The 20,250-nt window shown below is 40.5% G+C and overlaps 1 protein-coding gene across 4 annotated transcripts in view; it reads right to left on the reverse strand.

Annotated features, from left to right (window-relative positions):
• The window catches only part of TMEM131L (transmembrane 131 like), a 171,047-nt gene that overhangs the window by 41,073 nt on the left and 109,724 nt on the right, over nucleotides 1-20,250 (reverse strand). For 3 of the 4 annotated variants that reach the window (XM_045055764.1, XM_023252754.2, XM_045055762.1), the window contains exons 10-21: nucleotides 19,799-19,857; nucleotides 19,378-19,486; nucleotides 16,970-17,063; nucleotides 16,317-16,470; nucleotides 15,429-15,599; nucleotides 14,035-14,104; nucleotides 12,853-12,970; nucleotides 11,373-11,514; nucleotides 8,871-8,980; nucleotides 7,794-7,866; nucleotides 4,437-4,564; nucleotides 2,232-2,374 (exon numbers count right to left, since the gene is read on the reverse strand). In XM_045055764.1, coding sequence (XP_044911699.1) covers nucleotides 2,232-2,374; nucleotides 4,437-4,564; nucleotides 7,794-7,866; nucleotides 8,871-8,980; nucleotides 11,373-11,514; nucleotides 12,853-12,970; nucleotides 14,035-14,104; nucleotides 15,429-15,599; nucleotides 16,317-16,470; nucleotides 16,970-17,063; nucleotides 19,378-19,486; nucleotides 19,799-19,857 — 1,371 coding nt within the window. The remainder of the gene's footprint in view (nucleotides 1-2,231; nucleotides 2,375-4,436; nucleotides 4,565-7,793; nucleotides 7,867-8,870; nucleotides 8,981-11,372; nucleotides 11,515-12,852; nucleotides 12,971-14,034; nucleotides 14,105-15,428; nucleotides 15,600-16,316; nucleotides 16,471-16,969; nucleotides 17,064-19,377; nucleotides 19,487-19,798; nucleotides 19,858-20,250) is intronic. The other variant, XM_045055763.1, reaches the window with a different exon arrangement.

Below are 20,250 nucleotides of genomic sequence, written 5' to 3' on the forward strand. Positions count from 1 at the left end.
AATATTTAGTGTATACGAACTGCAAAATTTACTTAGCATAATTTATTGAATCAAAAAACCATGACGTGTATTATTATAATGTGAAAAAAAATTCAATATAAGCTCAAAGTATGACTTCTATCTAATTTCTAGAACAGTTACAGATTTTCTTATACTACCAGGATACAATAAAAACATTTAACTAATCAAGATTTTTAAGTTAAATGACCTTCCTAGGTACCAACAGTAATCAAAATCTCTTCTTTGTTCTTTTACTTAGTAAAGGTTAAAGTTAGGGATGCCTGGGTGGCTCAGTCAGTTACGTGTCCAACTCCTGATTTTGGCTCAGGTCATGATCTCACAGGTTCATGAGATTAAGCCCCACGTCAGGCTCTGTGCTGACAGTGTGGAGCCCACTTGGGATTCTCTCTCTCTCTCTCTCTCTCTCTCTCTGCCCCTCCCCTGCACATGCTCATGCACTCTCTCTCAAAATAAACTTAAATGTTGTTTTTTTTAAAAAGGTTAAGGTTAGAAGTTTATTCTTTTCAGAAGCCAAATAGTTTGGATATCCCTAGGCACTATGCACACTTTGCTCCCAGTATCTTCACACTGAACAGGGACCAAGAGCAAGTGTGTGTGCTTCTAGAAACATGACTCAAACACCCACTACATTCAGAGGAAGTAAGTCACCAAGTCCCTGCAAAAAAAATGAGAGCACATTTTATATAGGGAGTTTAAAAAAGAAAGAATTACCACAATTTTAAATTACTCCCATAAATTTACAACCCACAATCTTTTCCATAAAGGGACCAATATCTTATCTGGTTCTATAGTTTTTATAATACTCCTTAATTCTATCTTTCAAGGTCAACTCTAAATTACTGAATGAATGAAAGAAAAAATGAATTGTGATGAATGCTGAATGCAAATGGTTAATAAATCGCTTCAAACTCAATGCTCATTTAGCATAGTTTTATTAAAAAAATTCTAATGAGACATTAAATAGTGCTACAAAATTATCCAATAGTTTTCACTAATCAGATTTCTCCACAGGAAGCACAGTGTTACTAAAATGCTTTCAGTGTGTTCCAGAAATTCAAAATTATATAGGAAACAAGACAGAATTTACGAAAAACATTTTACATCTATTGTTTGATTTTTGTTTTAGTTCCTGAGAAAGTTCTTGAACCTAATATAAATAATTTAGAAGTATTTAACTTAAATACATGCACAGTTTGGAAATATCTAATGGAACATTTATGTAAATTTCTAAATCTTCTATGTCTAATACAGTAGCCACTAGACATATGTGGCTACTTTAAATTAAATTAAAATTAAGTAAATTTAAAAAGTGATTTTCGGGGTGCGTGGGTGGCTTAGTCGGCTAAGCGTCCGACTTTGGCTCAGGTCATGATCTCGCGGTCTGTGAGTTCGAGCCCCGCGTTGGGCTCTGTGCTGACAGTTGAGCCTGGAGACTGGCTTCGGATTCTGTGTCTCCCTCTCTCTCTCTGCCCCTCCCCCACTCATGTTCTGTCTGTCTCTCAAGAACAAACATTAAAAAAAATTTAAAAACTTATTTTCTCAGTCACACTACCTATATTTTTAAGTGCTCAGTAAGCACATGAGGCTAGTGTCTGCTGTACTGGATGACACAGACACTGAGCATTTCCATTACTGCATAGAGTTCTACTGCTTAGAAATCTTTAGTCTTGTCTCCATTCAGCATTTTGGTGTGATCTTTTTTTTTTTTAACGTTTATTCATTTTTGAGAGACAGAGGGAGACAGAGCATGAGCGGGGAAGGGGCAGAGAGAGAGGGAGACACAGAATCCGAAGCAGGCTCCAGGCTCCGAGCCGTCAGCACAGAGCCCAACGCGGAGCTCAAACCCACGAACTGCGAGATCATGACCTGAGTCGAAGTCGGACGCTCAACCGACCAAGCCACCCAGGCGCCCCATGGTGTGATCTTTTTATGATGATGTAGCCTCTTACTATTTATCTTAAGTATTTGACACTATACTGATAATTCAGCAATTACACTTTTTATATATGTATTAAGTAAGATGGGTTAAATATCTAAGGCTATTTTTATAAAGTAAAGGCCTATATATACTAAACGTTTGCCTGATTCAATTATTTGCATCAATGCAATGAATTTACTATAAATTTATAAAGAATCTTCCTCTAGAATCCTTTTGCTCTTGGCTTTAGCACCAAGCCTGCCCCATCTGAGTGCTACACGCACGAACTCACGTCGCCGGCAATCCATCAGCGTGGACTCAGGCACCTTGAACCTGAGAGAACCTCCCGAACCAGGAAGCCTTCCGCCCACTTTCAGTAACTCTCTCGCTCCAAACCCTTCCACGCCAATCATGTCGATAACAGTCAAGTTATTCCTATTGGGGCAGCACATACAAATACAAAGGCATTACAACACAGTCACAAGATACAGTGCACTTGGACTTAAACATTCCTAGTTAGCAAGAACAGCTGTAAGGTTTTCAAAGAGAAAATCAATTTAAATAGTGTGGCATCTCCTGGAATTTAGAGGCTATTGACGGGCAACGGAAGCTGCCAATGGGCTCAGAAGAGCCCAGGCAAGCTGACTACACCAAGAACGAGTGAATGCCCAGAATATTCCTGATCACCCTCCTGCCTCAGCCCGAGAATGTGAAGCCATGTTTTTCTAATAATCAGCCACCTGGGTGGTGATGAGACCTGCAAGAGCAAACAAAAACAAAAACAAAAACAAAAACTGAAAAGATAAAGTTGGGGTCTCAGAGAAATATTAACAAATTTAACCTAATTGATACAAACTACTTGCAGGGTGAATTAAGGAGTTTCATAGTAATTGTGACTATTAGAGATTCTGCCTTAGGGATAATTCTAGAAATAAAATCCTACTGTTTCTTTTGAACCAAAGATTTATAATGTCACCCCACAAAATAACATAGATCTACTCAAATCCTTAGTAGTCAAGCAAAAATTCAGACTAGTTTCTGCCTTTTCATTAACTGAAGTCATGACTCCCAGGACAAAAAAAGTTAAATGGAGTAGATGTTTAAAAGGTGTAGACTGGAGTGAAAGCCAGTCATCATTAATGGAAATACTATAGAAGCTGAGAAAACATTCCTAATTAGGCAAAATACAACAAGAGCTTTTTTACACCTTTATCTGAAGGATTAAGAATCTTTAACCATTTAAAAGCCTTTAAGTTAGGTTGGATGACTGATATTATTTACAGAAAAATACTATGTGTCAATATAGAAATATCAAAAGTAAATTAACTACTACAAATAATTTAGACTTTCTTTTCGAGGTGGGATAGCTGAACCTGGGATGAGGTACATGTTATCTCTGCACTTCCCAGGACCTTAGTTCTTCAACGGAGAAGGAGTTTTAAATGAAAGACGCTGTCAACAGGGCAGCAGGAGTCTTAGTTAAAATGCTTAATAGAACAAACAAGTACATTTTCTTTTTCAGAGCAATTCACTTGCAGAAGAACAAACTCGTGTAATATATTAAAGGAAGTCCAGAATAAGAAAGTCTTCGCTAGCTGATCTGATACTAGAAAAACTCTACAAAGTAACTAAAAGGACATTTATTGAAAATTAGTGTTAGACTTCTCACCAACGCAGAGAGCTTCAACATAGATCTGTATTTACTGTAAATTTTTGAAAGAAAACTCTCAATAAAGACTAACTAAAGATGAAAAAAATGTAATAGTGAGAAACATTTAGCTGCTTAAATTTAGCAACATCGTCATTTAAAATAAGGAGGGAAAAAAAGGCAATGGGCTCAACAGTCCTTAGTCCATTGTCCTTTGGGGCTACAGAGAGTTCCAGAAGCAAGACAGGTATGAGAGTGATATAAATCCCAACACTGCGAGTGAAAACATACACAGCAGTGTTTCAATTATTTTTCTGAGCTGGGAACATGCGTTCCTAGCACATACGTGTGTGTGTGTCTGCATTTGTACATGTGTCCTGCCCTCAATGACACCAACAGATGAGATGTTGAGCAAAATATACTGCGGCTCTTAGAGAGAAGGGCACACAGCCCCTACTTTACAAGGTGGGAAACTGAGGCACAGAATAAGGTGAAGCCTCACATAGCCTCTCCTCTCCCTCTCATGCAACACAGCCCCATCCCTGAAGGCCTGACCATGAGGTGAATGTCAGCTCTTAGCTAAAGAGATTACATATTCTTGAGGCACCTGGGTGGCTCAGTCAGTTAAGCGCCCGACTTAGCTCAGGTCACGATCTCACAGTTCGTGAGTTCGAGCCCCATGTCGGGCTCTGTGGTGATGGAGCCTGCTGCAGATTTTATATTTCCCTCTCAGAAATAAACAAATACTTATAAATAAAAAATAAAGAGATTATGTATTCTTGAGAGAAAGAGACTTGGACAGACGAGTCAGAGAGAAAGAAATAGGCTCCATGACAGGGACACACCCACCGGATTAGTATGAGTGAGGTAACTTTTCCGTAGTCAGCTGGCGTGAAAACTACACCGACCCTTTTCATCTCCAGAGGCTGCAAATGTAAGTGGAGGATGCCAAACTCAGATTCCTCAGAAGGCATGCCCTGCAGATTTAATAAATGCAGTGAAATGATTCCCGTGAAGCAAGCTTCCGTCTTCATTACGTGCATTTTAGGGTATAAACATGATTGCTCTTCTTTTAACGTCCAGAGTGGACTACCCTAATCGACGTGCTGAACTTGCTCACTCTGAGAGTTCACACTGATAAACAGTTCCCGAACCACAGCTGAGAAGAGCAGGCAGAGGCTGCAGGACAGCCTGCCAGGGATGCTGGAGAGGGGGATTTGCTTCCCGGCCCGGACGGAAGCTGCAGCTACAAGAGCCATCTCTGCCAAGATGCTCTGACTGCAAACTGTCACTTAGACAGCACACCAAATAGCCTCTGTTTGAATGCTGCAGGGATCTGACCCAACACCCAACTGCTGCTCGACAACCCTATCTTTAATACTGACCTTAGGTTCATACAGAAACTTTTTTTTTTAATTTTTTTTTCAATGTTTATTTATTTTTGAGACAGAGAGAGACAGAGCATGAACGGGGGAGGGGCAGAGAGACAGGGAGACACAGAATCGGAAACAGGCTCCAGGCTCCGAGCCATCAGCCCAGAGCCCGACACGGGGCTCGAACTCACGGACCGCGAGATCGTGACCTGGCTGAAGTCAGACGCTTAACTGACTGCGCCACCCAGGCGCCCCTAAACCATCTTTATTATATTGCGTCTCTTCACTCAGGAGAAAGAGCTGTGTTTATTCACAAGCTCCTTTATTTTTCCCAAGGTCTCTAACTTTCTCTGATTAATCTTGTGTTCTAAATCCAGTATTCAAGGCTAAAATCTTGTTTTCTAAATCTAGTATTCAAGGCTGAGTTCTTCATCATTTTTCCTCTTTCCACTGTTTTTTTCCAGCTCCTTCTCAAAAAAAAATCATTAATTTCTTAGCACTATAATCATATAATCTGCATGGTAATATTTCTCTTTTCTGCAGTCTTGATTTCTGTATTTGTTTTATCCTGCAATTGTTGCTAGTATTTCCACACGCTATCAGAAGAAATAGCGACAGTGTTTGATTCATTTTCATTAGGACTATAAGTTTCATGAAGGGAGAAACCTTGCTTTACATATACCTAATATGAATACTGAATAAAACTGATTTTTAGTATTAAAACTGTAATAACAACATGGCGCGCCTGGGTGGCTCAGTCGGTTAAGCACCCGACTCTTGACCTTGGCTCAGGTCATGATCTCACAGTTCATAGGATCGAGCCCCACAAAGGGCTCCATGCTGACAGCACAGAGTCTGCTTGGGACTCTCGCTCTCTCTCTCTCTCTCTCTCAAAATAAATAAGCAAACATTAAAAAATCTGTAATAACAACTGCATCATTTATTAAATCGTTCTTATATGCCAGGCACTGGAATATAAGAAGTCTATAAAATGCTGAGCATTCCATAAATGTTACTGAATCTTCAAACATTATTACGAGTGAGTGAGAGAAGGTTGTAGAGAGGATAAGTAATCTTCCTGAGGGCACAAAGCTAGCCCATGTTAATAGCCGAGACTCAGAACCCTGACCATCTAATTCCCCCTGATCTTAACCGAAGGAACTACATTTCTAACAGCAAACCATCATAAATACAGGTGCCATTCTTTGCGTAACAAAGAGTTCTAAGAAGAATTTTGAATTAAACTTTAAGTGTCTCAAAGGCATCGATACTATTATTGTCAGTGTAACAAACTCATAACAGTAATAGTGTCTCTTATCACAAAAGGTGTAATATTCTTGGGGGAAACCTTTGGTCACACATGAAAAACTTCTTCCGGGGCGCCTGGGTGGCACAGTCGGTTAAGCGTCCGACTTCACCCAGGTCACGATCTCGCGGTCCGTGAGTTCGAGCCCCGCGTCAGGCTCTGGGCTGATGGCTCAGAGCCTGGAGCTTGTTTCCGATTCTGTGTCTCCCTCTCTCTCTGCCCCTCCCCTGTTCATGCTCTGTCTCTCTCTGTCCCAAAAATAAATAAATGTTGAAAAAAAAATTTTTTTTTTAAAAAATAAAAAAGAAAAACTTCTTCCAAACAGGCTGCAGCATTTGTTCAAATCTGAATAGAACATTTAGATGTAAAAGAAAATCGGCATTATTTTTGGAATTCCAAATTATATACGATTCAACACCAGTGGAGCCAAAGATCTTTTAGTATCCTGGACTAACTTGTCTCTAACAGCCCTGGGAGCCTGCTCAGTGGAAAGGAGAACCAGAGGCAATGAGCAGGGCAGGTGTGCTAACAAAACCAAGACCATCCTGCTGCCTAAACCACTTACAAACAGAAAGGGACATTTGCTGTGATATGTTTCCTATTGTAAGTCTCTGTTAAAAATCCATCTAAAAACTTGCTTTGATGAGTTTTAACTCTTAGGTGGAGGTCATTTGATCTCCCTCGTTCTGCTATTCAAGTTAATCTAGAGTCAACAGTCCATCTTTGGAGGGATAAGTGTGGAGAAAGAAGAAAATACCAAGGCATTTCAGTGTGTGCGTGCGTGTGTGTGTGTGTGTGTGTGTGTGTGTGTGTGTGTTAATATAGTTGTATGCCCATGTGTGGTGACGTGTGTGGCTGTATTTTTTTAACAGATGCTCCGCGTCTGACTTGATCTCACACCTAGGATACTTGTAAGGAGAACTCTCAGCTCTGTACAAAGAGCCACAGAACTACTGAGTGGAAACTAAGAAACAAGGCTGCCAAGTCCCAGAACAACATCCTTTCCACATGACATGTTTACTCCTCCTCCTGAGTATTTGTGCAAGACCTCATGAGCGCCCAGAGGCTTAAGAATTTCAGAAAGACCTTTTTTTTTTTTTAACAGATGAGGTGAACACAGAAACTGGGTGACTTGCTAAAAACATGAAGCCTGTTTAGTAGGAGAAGATGTTCTTAGGTGTATCTTTACCTTATGTCGCCTTAAAAAACAATCGATGGGAAATCTAAAAGAGAATTGTAAATTCTGGGGTCTCAGGTTTTATGGTTTTCTACATAGCCCTGATCCAATTGTTATTTCCTCACTCACATGAATCTAAACTATCAAATTAAAATGATTTACAGGCTAACATGAACCATGGGCTCTTGCTGCATTCGTTAATTGGGAAAATCTGCTATGTATACTTCACGCCTAGAATATAAGAGAGCCACATATATTATGTAAAAACACTTGAAACATGACTTGGTGCAGCCATATGCTATGTGTATGGTTTGTCAGCATTCTTTTTCTATTTAAAGAGGACATCCTACCTGGTAAGGGCAAGCTTTGGTGAGCTGGAATTCACCAGTTGTGAAATTAATCATCTGCATATCGGTGCCAAACCTATAAAGGAAAAAAACATGTTTGAAGTAACATTCAGGTTGCCACTAAAGAAAACAGTGCATGTGTGCACATATACAGATTATGTGAGCACATGTGTTTACATATACAGTTCATCCCATCCTGTCACCACTGCATCCCAGCCCCCTGCATTGTCCTGGGCATACTGGAAGTGCTCAATAAATACCATTGAATGAATGACTTTGGCAGCACAGAATGTAAAGAAGCATATGGTGACAACAGCTCTAAATACAAAGCAATTTTTTTTCCCTCTCCAAACAATACATAAGGAACCTGACAGGAAGTGACTCTTGAGAAAGGACAGTTTTGTCTCCCGGTAGACACGTAGCAATGCCCAGAGACATTTCTGCTTACCACAGCTGGGGAGGTCCTACTGGCACCGATTGGGTAGAAGCCAGGGACGCTGCTAACCACCCTCTGAAACACACAACAGCCCCTCCTCCCCCAAACAGAAAATCACCTGGTCCAAAATGTCAATAGTGCTGCAGCTGAGAAACCCAGGGATAAGGGTAGATCCTACTAAGCCAAAGAGGGAAACATTCTAACTGAAACTGTGACTGCTTTGTGAAAATAAGATATAACAGACAGGGACATCATCTTTTCTTTTCTAACACGAGATTAAAATATACTAAAACACTAAACTCCTTTCTTGTGTTGCCCAGAGATCGCTGTGATTTAGATTCTCAATATGAGGAATACACGTGGGAAAAAATCACAGCTGTAAAGATTCCCTGACCAGAGAAAGTAATATTCTGCTGGGAGCTAGCCTTGTCACAGGAACACCAAAGATACCACGTAACAAGAGAAGCGGCAATTTCCATCAGGTTGTATGTCCCAAGGAGCTGGGTGTGCAGGTACTGGGGCCAATATTGTGTACACCCACATACAGGTTCTGAGTGAAAGATGTGAAGGACTCTGAATAATTCTGAGTCTTAACAGCGTTTCCCAAACACCGTCAGAAAGTCTTCACCAACTGGGTGCTTTACCATTTGTGCAGCAGGCGTACCACAGCCTCGGGTGTAGGATACAAGGAGAGAGGCAGGAGCTGCAAGGAGACCGGCCAAGAGGAAGGGTTCTTCACCACAAAGTACTTCACCTAGATATGGGGAAAGGAAAATCAAAACCCCGAGGAAGACATGGCATTGCTCCTGAGATAATCCCGCCAAGAATTCATAACCTGAATCGAATCATGGGAACCATCATGCAAATCAAATCGAGGGACAGTCTAGAAAATAAATGGCCTGCTTACTTCAACAACATCTCTGCTATGAGAGGCAAGGGAAGGCCGAGAAAGATTACAGGTGATGATAAAGATCATGCAATGCAAGATCCTGAGCTGGGAAAAAAAAAAACCTACCATAAAGTATGTGAGGGGGATAACTGGAAAATTCTGAATATAGACTGCAGACTCGATAACATTATTATGATTAATATCACATCCAATTTTAATAATTACACTTTGGTATGTGAGAAGATGCTCCTGTTCTTAGGAAATCCACAATGAAGTAGAAATAAGGGGGGACATAGCATCTGACACTCTCAAACAGCTCGTAAATGTGTGTGGTGTGGAGCACGTGGGTGGCTCAGTTGGTTAAGCGTCTGACTTCCGCTCAGGTCATGATCTCACAGTCCATAAGCTCGAGACTCGCATCGGGCTCTGTGCTGACAGCTCAGAGCCTGGAGCCTGCTTCCGATTCTGTGCCTCCCTGCCTCTCTGCCCCTCCCCTGTCATGCTCTTTTTCTCTCAAAAATAAATAAACATTAAAAAACATTTTTAAAAAAAGGGTGTGGTGTGTGTGTGTGCAAAGACAGAGAAAAGGAATGATAAAGCAAATGTGGCAAACACAAAAACACCTTTGTGAAAGGTGATTAGGAGTTCTTGGTACTATTTTTAAACCATTTAAGTTGAAATTATTTCAAGTTAAAAGAAAATGTAATGTTTATTTTTGAGAGAGAAAGAGACAGAGAGAGAGAGAGAGAGAGAGAGAAAGAGAAAGAGAGAGAGAGAGAGAGAGTGTGTGTGTGTGTGTGTGTGTGTGTGTGTGTGTGTGTGTGTGTGTGTGAGCAGGGGAGGGGCAGAGAGGGAGTGAGAAAGAATCCCAGGCAGGCTCCAGACTGTCGGCACAAAGCCCAACGTGGGGCTCAAACCCACGAACTGTGAGATCATGACCTGAGCCAAAGTCACACACTCAAGCGACAGAGCCACCCAGGCGCTCCACAAAACAAAAACGTTTTAAAAACAGTCTTCAGATGCCACCCCTAAGAAACCCAGGGAGCACCTCATGAAGTGTAAATCATCACCCAGACCACATGTGATACAGCGCTTTGGCAATGAGATGACACACACACATGGAAGTCTGCTGGTGTGGCTTCTGTGCCTCTGCTTTGCTCCCTGCCTCCCCAGCTCGTGGAGGGAAGCACACACGAGAGAAGAAGTCAGCACACGAAGGACAGAGGGTAATGGACGAGTCCAGGCTCTTGATGGCATCACACTGCTGCTTCATCAGTTTTGGACTTCTCTCTTTTGAGCTTCTCACTATAAAACAAGCTAACTCCTATGTAAGCCTGTGTTAATCAGGATTCTCTCTGTGATGGGGCTCCTGGTTGGCTCAGTCAGTAAAGCACTGTGACTCTTGATCTTGGGGTTGTAAGTTGTTTTTTTTTTTTAATTTTTTTTAACATTTCTTTATTTTGGGGAGAGAAAAAGAGACAGAGCATGAGCAGGGGAAGGGCAGAGAGAGGGGGACACAGAATCCAAAGCAGGCTCCAGCCTCTGAGCTGAAGGCACAGAGCCTGATGCGGGGCTCGAACTCATGAACGAGGAGATCATGACCTGAGCCAAAATCGGCGGCTTAACTAACTGAGCCACCCAGGCACCCCTCGGGGTTGTAAGTTTGAGCCCCACGTTGGGCGTAGAGATTACTTTAAAAAAATTGGGGTGCCTGGGTGGCTCACTGGTTGAGTGTCCAACTCTTGCTTTCAGCTCAAGTCATGATCTCAGGGTCGTGAGACTCAGCCCTGTGTTGGGCTCTGTGCTGAGTATGGACCTGCTTAAGAGTGTCTCTCTCTCTCTCTCTCTCTCTCTCTCTGTGTCTCATTTTCTGTCTCTCCTACTGCCCCTCTCCCCCACTCTCACTCTCTCTCTAAAAAATTAAATAAAATAAATTTAAAAATAAAAATTTTAAAAACGGTAAAATCTTATAAAAAAGATTTTCTCTGATATTCGTAGTTGAACTTTCTTGACGGATTTTGAATTGAAAACAAACTTCAGAAAATGTGTTTGTTTCATGCACTTTCAGTCTGTTTCAAGTTTACTCCTTTGTTTCTTGACACCTCCCTGCTAAATGCACTGAACAGCATATGTATGTCACTTAAAATGAATTTAAATTAACTTTGGTTCTGACACAGTATTCTCAAGGTGGAAAGACTCTGATAACTTAACACCCCAAGAGCCAGGGGTCACTGACAAGGAGATACACAATCCTCACCACGCTACTCCTCAGGGCAGTTGCGCTGAAGTTTAACACAAGGCCGGGCTCTGTGATTAAACGAGGAAGATATGAAACAAAGGATTCTGACTCCTTGGATTTCTTCAAGCGACCAAATCGAGTCATGCCTAAAGCAGTCCTCCTGTGTAATTCATAAAGAAAGAAATTATTTTGAAAAATAATTTTCACATAAAAAAAGGAAATCACTAATTATCCCTCCTACTAAAAGGAACAAGGGCTCTCGGAAAAAAGAAAAGGCTTATTCTGGGTATTCTGGGTCTGGGGAAGAGAAAGTACACATGATCCCGGAGCATCCTGTTTTACTAGAAAGCAAGGAAGTTGCTCAAAGAATGAAGTGAACATCTAAGGGATCCACGATCTGGCCTGAAGGGGCTCCCATCAGCCAAATCTGGGACAATTTAGCATCAAAAAATAATACTGATGGTACATCATGGTAATGAACAAAGAATCCACAGTGATGCTCAAAAAGAATGTAGAATGAACAAAATAATCAGAAACATCACTATTTTGCAGCCATCAATCTAGCAACTGATCCAGGCAAGGATTATCCATGGATGGGGTGAAATGTTCTTTGGGAACAGGAAATTTATATGATCTCAAATTATCATAGCACATGTTACTTATTAATTTTTAATAATTACTTAGTAAAGGAAAAATTCATCTGCAGTGGAAAGAGAGCTGTCAGACGCACAATGGGGACAGTCAAACGATTCAACTTAGCAACACCGACAATGGGACAAACTGCCATTTATGTTCCTTCTGAGGTGATGCAATGATAAGGACACAATACCAACCAAGTAATTAGCACTCTTCCCAAAAACGTTGGACATGAATGTAAATCTGAGGAAACAATCCAAAAACTCCACAGTGCCAAAGGTTCTGTAAGACAACTGGGTAGGCCCCTCGAAAATGTCAGCATTATGATAGATGAAGAAAGGTGGGGATACAAGTCTAAAGAAAATTAAGAAAACATGACAACTAATTGCAATACATGATCCTTGAATGGAATCTGGATTTAAAAAAAGGAAAAAGAAAAAGATAGCCATAATGGATACCAGTGAGTCAAACAGAGAAATTTCAATACAGACTGTATACTGTATAACTGTATCAGTGTTAAATTTGTTGGGTGTGGAATCATAGCATAGTCCTATGTAGGAGGATATTCTCCATGGGAAATAAATTCTTTCCTAATAAAGTACTGAGGGTTGAGGTATGGTATCTTCAGCTTACCTTCCAATGACTCAGCACAAAGACAATGCGTGTGTACAAAGGTATAGAGGTCGAGAGAGAAATAAAGCATAAGTGGCAAAACGTGAACAACTGGTTGAAAACAGGCGAGGAACATCTGAGTATTCACTGCACTCCACTTTCAACTTTTCTAAGGTTGGACATCCTACAACTTCACCTGAAGTGTCTCCCCAGTGCCGCATAAAAGAGACAAGGAAAGGTGAAGACATACTTGCAGCCGTCACCGTTTTTAAACTTCTTCCATCTTTCATACAATTTATTGGCAAGTTCCAAATCCACATCCCAGGTAGACCGATCCAGGGAAAGACTCCCTTCCCAATTAGGATTTTCTAAAAGTTAGATCAGATTTAATATTTAGATTTATAGAAGATGCAACTCAATTAGTAAAGAATGCCACAGGCTGCCAAACTTCTCAAACTGAGAGGACTGTCAAATGCATAAACACACCCCCTCCCTCCCTCTGACTTTCCTAGGATCCCTCTAACTCAATGGCAAATGGTACATCAAATCAAACAAACATGTAGAAAACAAAACTAAATCGAATCATGTAAAGGTAAGAACATAAAAGACACATGGCTCATGAATACAGCCTGAAACAAGTAAAAATTATACTCGGAACATTTTTAACAGCTTTCCGTCTAACAGGCTAAACTGCTCCCCCGTAAGCACTGGTCATCATCTAAGCCTTGCGGTGATCAGTGCTGATGGACGAACAGTCCTCCCAAAGAAGGGCACAGACCAGGCCTGGGGAAGGTGCATGTGCATATTTACAAAACGGCCTCCTGTTCACTGAGCCCTCTCTACTTATCTGCTCTGTCCTGTCTGGGCTAAAGAGTGTACCAGGATGAAAACATGGGTGTCTCCTCAAAGAAGTCTCCATACTGCAACAGTCTCCTTACATTAAATATTTTAATAAATCAAAAATGTAGGGCAAGGGCTAGAAAGAGCTTCTATATCAACACCATAGCATTCAATCTCACATAACAGCAAGCACCCCTGGAAGATGTTTATGCTCCTATAATCCAAGTCTTCAAACACAATTCCAGGTTATTTTTACCACCTTGTAGTCAGCCCTTTTATAAAAGAACCAGAATCTTCCAACTTTTCCTGGACACAAAGTTGCTGTGACCATCAAATAATGTGTTTGAAAAAAAATCCCTTACCAAAGTTCAAGCTACTTAAGGGGGCATTATTTTTACAAGTAACCTCAGGTGTTTTTGGAGGATTCTTAAGACTTTCAAGTCATTCTGTGAATGATCATGCTCTTTAAAAATAAAATATGATACAATTATGTTTACAGGACTAATTATTGCAGCTACAAACTCTATTTTTCCTATTTCCCACCCAACCCCACTCTAGAGTTCTACAGAAAGCCTAAGGGCAAAATACTTACCTGTCTTTGATTTTCCCATGAAATAATGCATGCCACAATGTGCTATCACTTCAAAACCCAGACTCCCTTCCTAGATTGAAAAGTAATATATGAATAACTTAAAACACAACACTAAGCATAAAAATCCTAATGCACTCAAATGCAAAGCAGACATTGGCCTCCACCTCAGTGAATTTCTCTTTAACCAGAAGCCAAATAATGAGAAAGCGAATTCTTGGCTTCCTTTCCCCCTGAATGAGAGCCCTGAACGGTCTCTCACAGGAAGGCTCACAGCAGTGGATTCTGCACAATCATCGATGCCCACAGTGATGATCCATGGGCTCCAAAGACACAAAGCTGCCTCCTGAATTAGAGGTTAATCTCAGGACGTTCCTGATAGGTTTAAAAAAAACCAAAACACTGTAATCCTCTGAAAAACAGCATACCAATCTGTAGAAACTCCTAAGCCACTCAGGACATTTAAATTGACGTTCCACTTCCTACAGGTTGGGAAAGCACAGACTCGCTACTTCCACATATACATGAAACCTGCCTACTCCCTCCCACAGGGCGCTCTTCTTAATACGCATCTCTTGATCAGAAAAAGGAAATTTCTAAGAAATCTCCCCTCCTCAAAATAAGGATGAATGGAATTAACCTTACACTTTGTGTAATTTGATTTTAGAGGTCCTACCTTTAAGCCTATAGCTAAGCATGAGGCATTTCTATCTAATGAAACACCACGGCTAATAAGTGAGAAAAATCATAAAGATGGTTGCATGAATGTCTCATAGTGAAAAATCAGAACCCAGCGTTATACAGAATAGCTTGGATCAAAAAGAAGCAATAACAGTAACCAAATGGAAATAAATAAACATTAAGAAAAAAATGAGACATGTTTAAGATAAGATCTAAATTGAATACGGTTTACCCAGATTTTAGAAAGCATTTTAATTGTGAAACCTTTCAGGCTTTAGATTTGGCCCCCGGGAGAAATGCAAGAACTACAAGCAACCAAGCCTCACTTACCAGAGGTCTAACTACAGCATTTAACCGTCTAGTTTATTTGAATTCATTGCAAGGATGCACTAAAAGCTCAACTGTGCTTTCTAGAGCAAGCACATATTCCTTGCTCTACAAATTTTGGAAATAAATGAAAATGAGATGAATCTACTTGTAATACCTTATTTTGTTCAAGAACCTCAAGTTACTTTATGAAAAATGGAAACTCTTTCCAAATAAAGAGTTCCATATCTAAACAAATGACCATCTAAGCTTGACCTGGTAATATCTGTTGTATTTCTTGAGATAGTCTTAAAGAACACGAGCTTAACTCTGCCAATAAAACCCAAGCACCATAAGTTAATAACAGCAATTATTATGAAAATTATAACACATAGTGTTGTAAACAATACCTTGGTTGGTGCTGAGTAAATCTGTAGAGGTATTGCAAAAACGGCACCTGTGTTTGTAGTCAAAAATACATTGGTGAATAGATTTATGGCAATGTCTTTAATAGCAAGTTTCAAAGTAAATATATTCCAACAGCCTGGAGGTAGAAATAAAGGGCCAGTGAAATTCAGAATCTAAAAAGAAAAAAAGCAAGAGAAATTACTTTTCCTAATACCAATTATGATTAAAACCATTATAAAGTATGATACTAAAGTTCTTTTGTACTTTCAAAAATAGAATTTACTCAACTATTTCCAGCTCAAAGATTGAAATATTTTCATATAAATGATAGGTTTTAAATGTTTCACATGCTGTTTTAATTTCACAAAAGTAATCTTGAACTTTCCACGGGCAGTATTTTGAAAAAGTCTGTTTTGTCATTAAGCAGGCTTATTTTTTTTTCCAATATATGAAATTTATTGTCCAATTGGTTTCCACACAACACCCAGTGCTCATCCCAAAAGGTGCCCTCCTCAATACCCATCACCCACCCTCCCCTCCCTCCCACCCCCCATCAGCCGTCAGTCTGTTCTCAGTTTTTAAGAGTCTCTTATAAGCAGGCTTATTTTTAATAAATACAATCTTTTGAGCATAAATTGTACATTGTAATTTTTTTAATAATGGTGACAGCAAATATCCTTTAAGAATATACCTTGGTCCCTCTGTGTTCCTTGAACGATAGTTTAAAAAAACAAATAGATCTTAGAAATAATTCTGAAAACGTTAAAAGAAAAATACTTGCTTTAAAACTCAGAAGAAAAAATTAAACTTTATAAATATTAATTTCATTGCATCTGACCTTAAATAAAACTTAAAATAGGCTAAAACTTGGATAAAAATACCGTATGTACCTTTAAAATGTGCTTGGTCTCCTTGGAAACAAACACATCATTTAATACAACACTATGGTCAAAATGGTTGAGGTACCACATTGACCAAACTCCTGAAGTGTTCTCGTGAGTCTCTATGTGAAACTGGGTCGCAGAGGAGTCCATTCTAAAATACCTGCGAACACAGGACGTGCATGCTATCAGCCCTGAGTGGGAGACAACCCACCAGCACTCAGCGCGCCTCGGAGTGTGCCAAAAGAAACGTCAGAGCACAAACGTTAGCGCCAGGAACAGGCCGCCAGACTGCCTTCTTCACCCTTCGTGCCCTCAGGCGCAGCCTCTGAAGGCCAGAGGGTAAGTGACCAGGCCAGGACCAAGGCAGCTCACACAGGCCGCCAGGACAAAACCAGGACCCCAAAGCGCATCCTCTTCCTTCTTCCCACACCTGACTACCTGGTCCCCGGCCCAGTCCACAAACGGAATCACTGGAATCCTTCTTTTCCCCTCTCCCGTTCTGCCACCAGCCTTTCCACTGCTTGCTAGCTGTGTTAATGTACGCAAGGCAAGTCCGGAGAGAGAGAATCATACACGTCTCATCAGTCACACTTTTAAATTATTTCCAGATGAGAAACACTTCAACAAACATGATTTAAAGGAAAATGGATTCACCCTACCCTTGAATCACAGGAGAGGAGAGACACGCTTTTAGTGTTGGAGTGTTTTTTATTTTCTTCACGTCTTCTTTAATTCCACTGGCACATGATGTAGCTGTTTTGAGATACAAAGAAATAAACGTGAAGCATCTTTTCTTTTGTTGCGCCTGAATAAAAACAGGATATACGTTTTATTTATAAGTTTCTAATTACTTCAGTTTCTCCATTAAAATAGTGCATCAGATATCAACGGTAAAATACTTTCTCAAACACTCCTATCTTTTTCCTCTGCTGGCTGGTTGCCAATTTTCTAGAACTTGATGTCTACCACACACACACACACACACACACACCCCTCCCTTTTCAAACCAACCTCTCATTTCTTCCTTTGGGAGAAAAAGAAAAAGAGAGTCAACGCTTTATAGCTTCTCTTTACAAAGATCTGCATTCACCATAAATAAGAGGAAAGTCTTTAGGTCTGCCAGAGATGACAAAAGTGAAAAATGATACTCAGCCGGGTGGGGTGAAGAGGAGCATGTGGAGGCATGAGCAAGAAAGGAAAAAGAAAGACAACCGAAATAGCAAGAAGGAGCTTCACAGGGTGAGTGGAAATGCATTCCAAAACACTGGAGATTATCAAAACAACACTTTTAAGCTTTCCCTGAACTACTCCTAATATTAAGGCATCAGCATTAAATTCTTAACTCTGATACAAATACTCAAGTCTTTTTTTTAAGCTGCATATATGGCCCCAACCCACCCCCCCCCCGCCAAAAAATTCCAACACTAACAAAAAATGTGAAAATAAAGTCCACCCGAGTCCCCACTTATCTTGGAGGAAACAACTGCTAGCAGGTTCCTGAGCATCCGTCCAGTGTTCTATGACATGCAAGTACACAGACACCCTTTAAAGGACACCAAGTGTATGCGCTGTTTGCATTACATGCCCACATATGCCTCCTAATAGCTGCAGGGTATACCCTCCTGTAAATGCACTGTGAGTGAACGAGCCCCCTGTCGACAGACGGATGTTGTCACTAACAGTGCACATTTCTGTAAGCAGTTCTGAATATGTATATGAGTGTACCTAGACAGTTCCCAGACGTAGCGTCAAAGAGCATAAATGTGCATTTTAAATTTTCACAGATTGCCAATTTTCCCTCCAAAAAGCCTGCATTGGTTAGTACTCTTGTCAAAAATACGTGTTTTTTGGGGCGCCTGGGTGGCTCAGTCGGTTGGGCGGCTGACTGCAGCTCAGGTCATGATCTCGCGGTCCGTGAGTTCGAGCCCCGCGTCAAGCTCTGTGCTGACAGCTCAGAGCCTGGAGCCTGTTTCAGATTCTGTGTCTCCCTCTCTCTGACCCTCCCCCATTCATGCTTTGTCTCTCTCTGTCTCAAAAATAAATATTAAAAAAAAAAAAACGTGTTTTTTCCCTAATCATTACCAACACAGAATATTAACACTTTATTGATCTAAGTAATAAATTATATCTTACTTGTGGCTTTAGTTAACATTTCTTGAAACGTAAGTGAGGCAGGGTGCCTGAGTGATACAGTGGGTTAAGCATCCGACTCTTGATCTTAGCTCAGGTTATGATCTTACGGTTCATGAATTCAAGCCCCACATTGGGCTCTGCACAGATGGTGAGGAGCCTCCCTGGGATTCTGTCTCTCCTTCCCTCTGCCCCTCCCCTGCTGGTGCTCTCTCTCTCTCTCTCTCTTAAAATAAATAAATAAACTTAAAAAAATTAAAAAGGGGTGCCCTGGGTGGCTTAGTCGGTTAAGCGTCCGACTTCGGCTCAAGTCATGGTCTCACAATTCGTGAGTTCGAGCCCCGCATCGGGCTGTCTGCTATCAGCACAGAGCCTGCTTCAGATCCTCTGTCTCCTCTCTCTGCTCATCCCCTGTTTGTGTTCTCTTTCTCTCAAAAATAAATAAGCATTAAAAAATTTTTAAAAAGAAAAAGAAACAGAAGTGAGGCAGGGCATGCTTTCATATGTTTCAAACAACTTGCATTTATTTACAGAACTCTTTTTAACCATAAGTCAGAACCTAAAGCTACAGCTGGGTTTATACTCACTAGATCTAGCTTGCATTCTGTACAAAGATACACGACCCAGGCAGCACAACCTTGTTCTCTGTGGAAGCAGCACCTCCACCAGACACATTTACATCCTGCTCTTTCAGATCACCACGTGAGTTAAGCTTTAAATGCAAAATCCCCCATATGTGGCAGAATAACAGTGGCATCAACAATCATTTCTTCCATCATTCTATCTCTTAGAACTCTTAAGGCTGCAATATTACCATCAAGCCAACTTGCTTTCTGAAAACCTTTGTGAAACCCAAGTCATTTCACAGAAAAGAACTGTCATCATAACCAGATAACAAAAATAAAAAGACAATCTCCAGTATTTTTAAAATCTGTACCTTTGCAAGTGAAAGAGGCAATTTTTGTAAAGTTGGTTGCAGAAGTAGGTACGAGTACTGGTTCAAACTGCAAAGACAGAGCATCTCTCTGTGAGAAATGATGTACGTCCTACAAAAATAAAAATCCACATGACTATTCTCAGCTGGGTGAGTATCCAATGTGAATCAACTCTGTTAAAAGAACTAAGTCGTTCAGACTGGCATACAAGCAACTGCTCAGCATATGTGTCTATGACAGTAGGAAGGGGGGTGCTGACAACCTTCATCCTAATGTGGGTTCAAGCAAGGGAAACCGGGTATAAATTAAAGCAAAAGAGAAATGAGACAAGTATTTCTGTATCTGGGGTTGAAAATTCCTCATGTTCTGCAATGAAACACACATTCGTAAGTTTAAATTTTACTTTATGTAATTTACAATTACCTGTATCCAAATAAGGCTGTTTCCTGAATGTAATATATACATATTTACTGCCGAATCATCTGTCCAAAAGAATCAGAGCAATGAGATTAAAACAAAAGAGCCATCTCATTCTCATACCTTAATATAGCGGCTAAAGTACTACATTACACATTTCTATAAAAAATGTGACTCGTTTTTCAACACTACCATTGAAACTGGAACTATTTTCTGTTGGGTATTCTTAAGTCACAAGGAAAAAGATCTATACAAAAAGACTGACCTACCAACATGGGCTCTCTAAAGGATAATGAACTACCAGTGAAGATATTCTGAGTATAGGATCACACTATTACTCCTCTGGATGAAACTAACCAACTGGACAGCTTTAAATAAAGCGATGTTCTCCTATTGATTGGACAGGCCCTTATTTCCTTATTGGGATGATCACATTTGAGGAAAAACAAAACCCTGGG

Source organism: Felis catus, chromosome B1, assembly GCF_018350175.1.
Source record: "Felis catus isolate Fca126 chromosome B1, F.catus_Fca126_mat1.0, whole genome shotgun sequence".
NCBI classification, from domain to species: Eukaryota; Metazoa; Chordata; class Mammalia; order Carnivora; family Felidae; genus Felis; species Felis catus.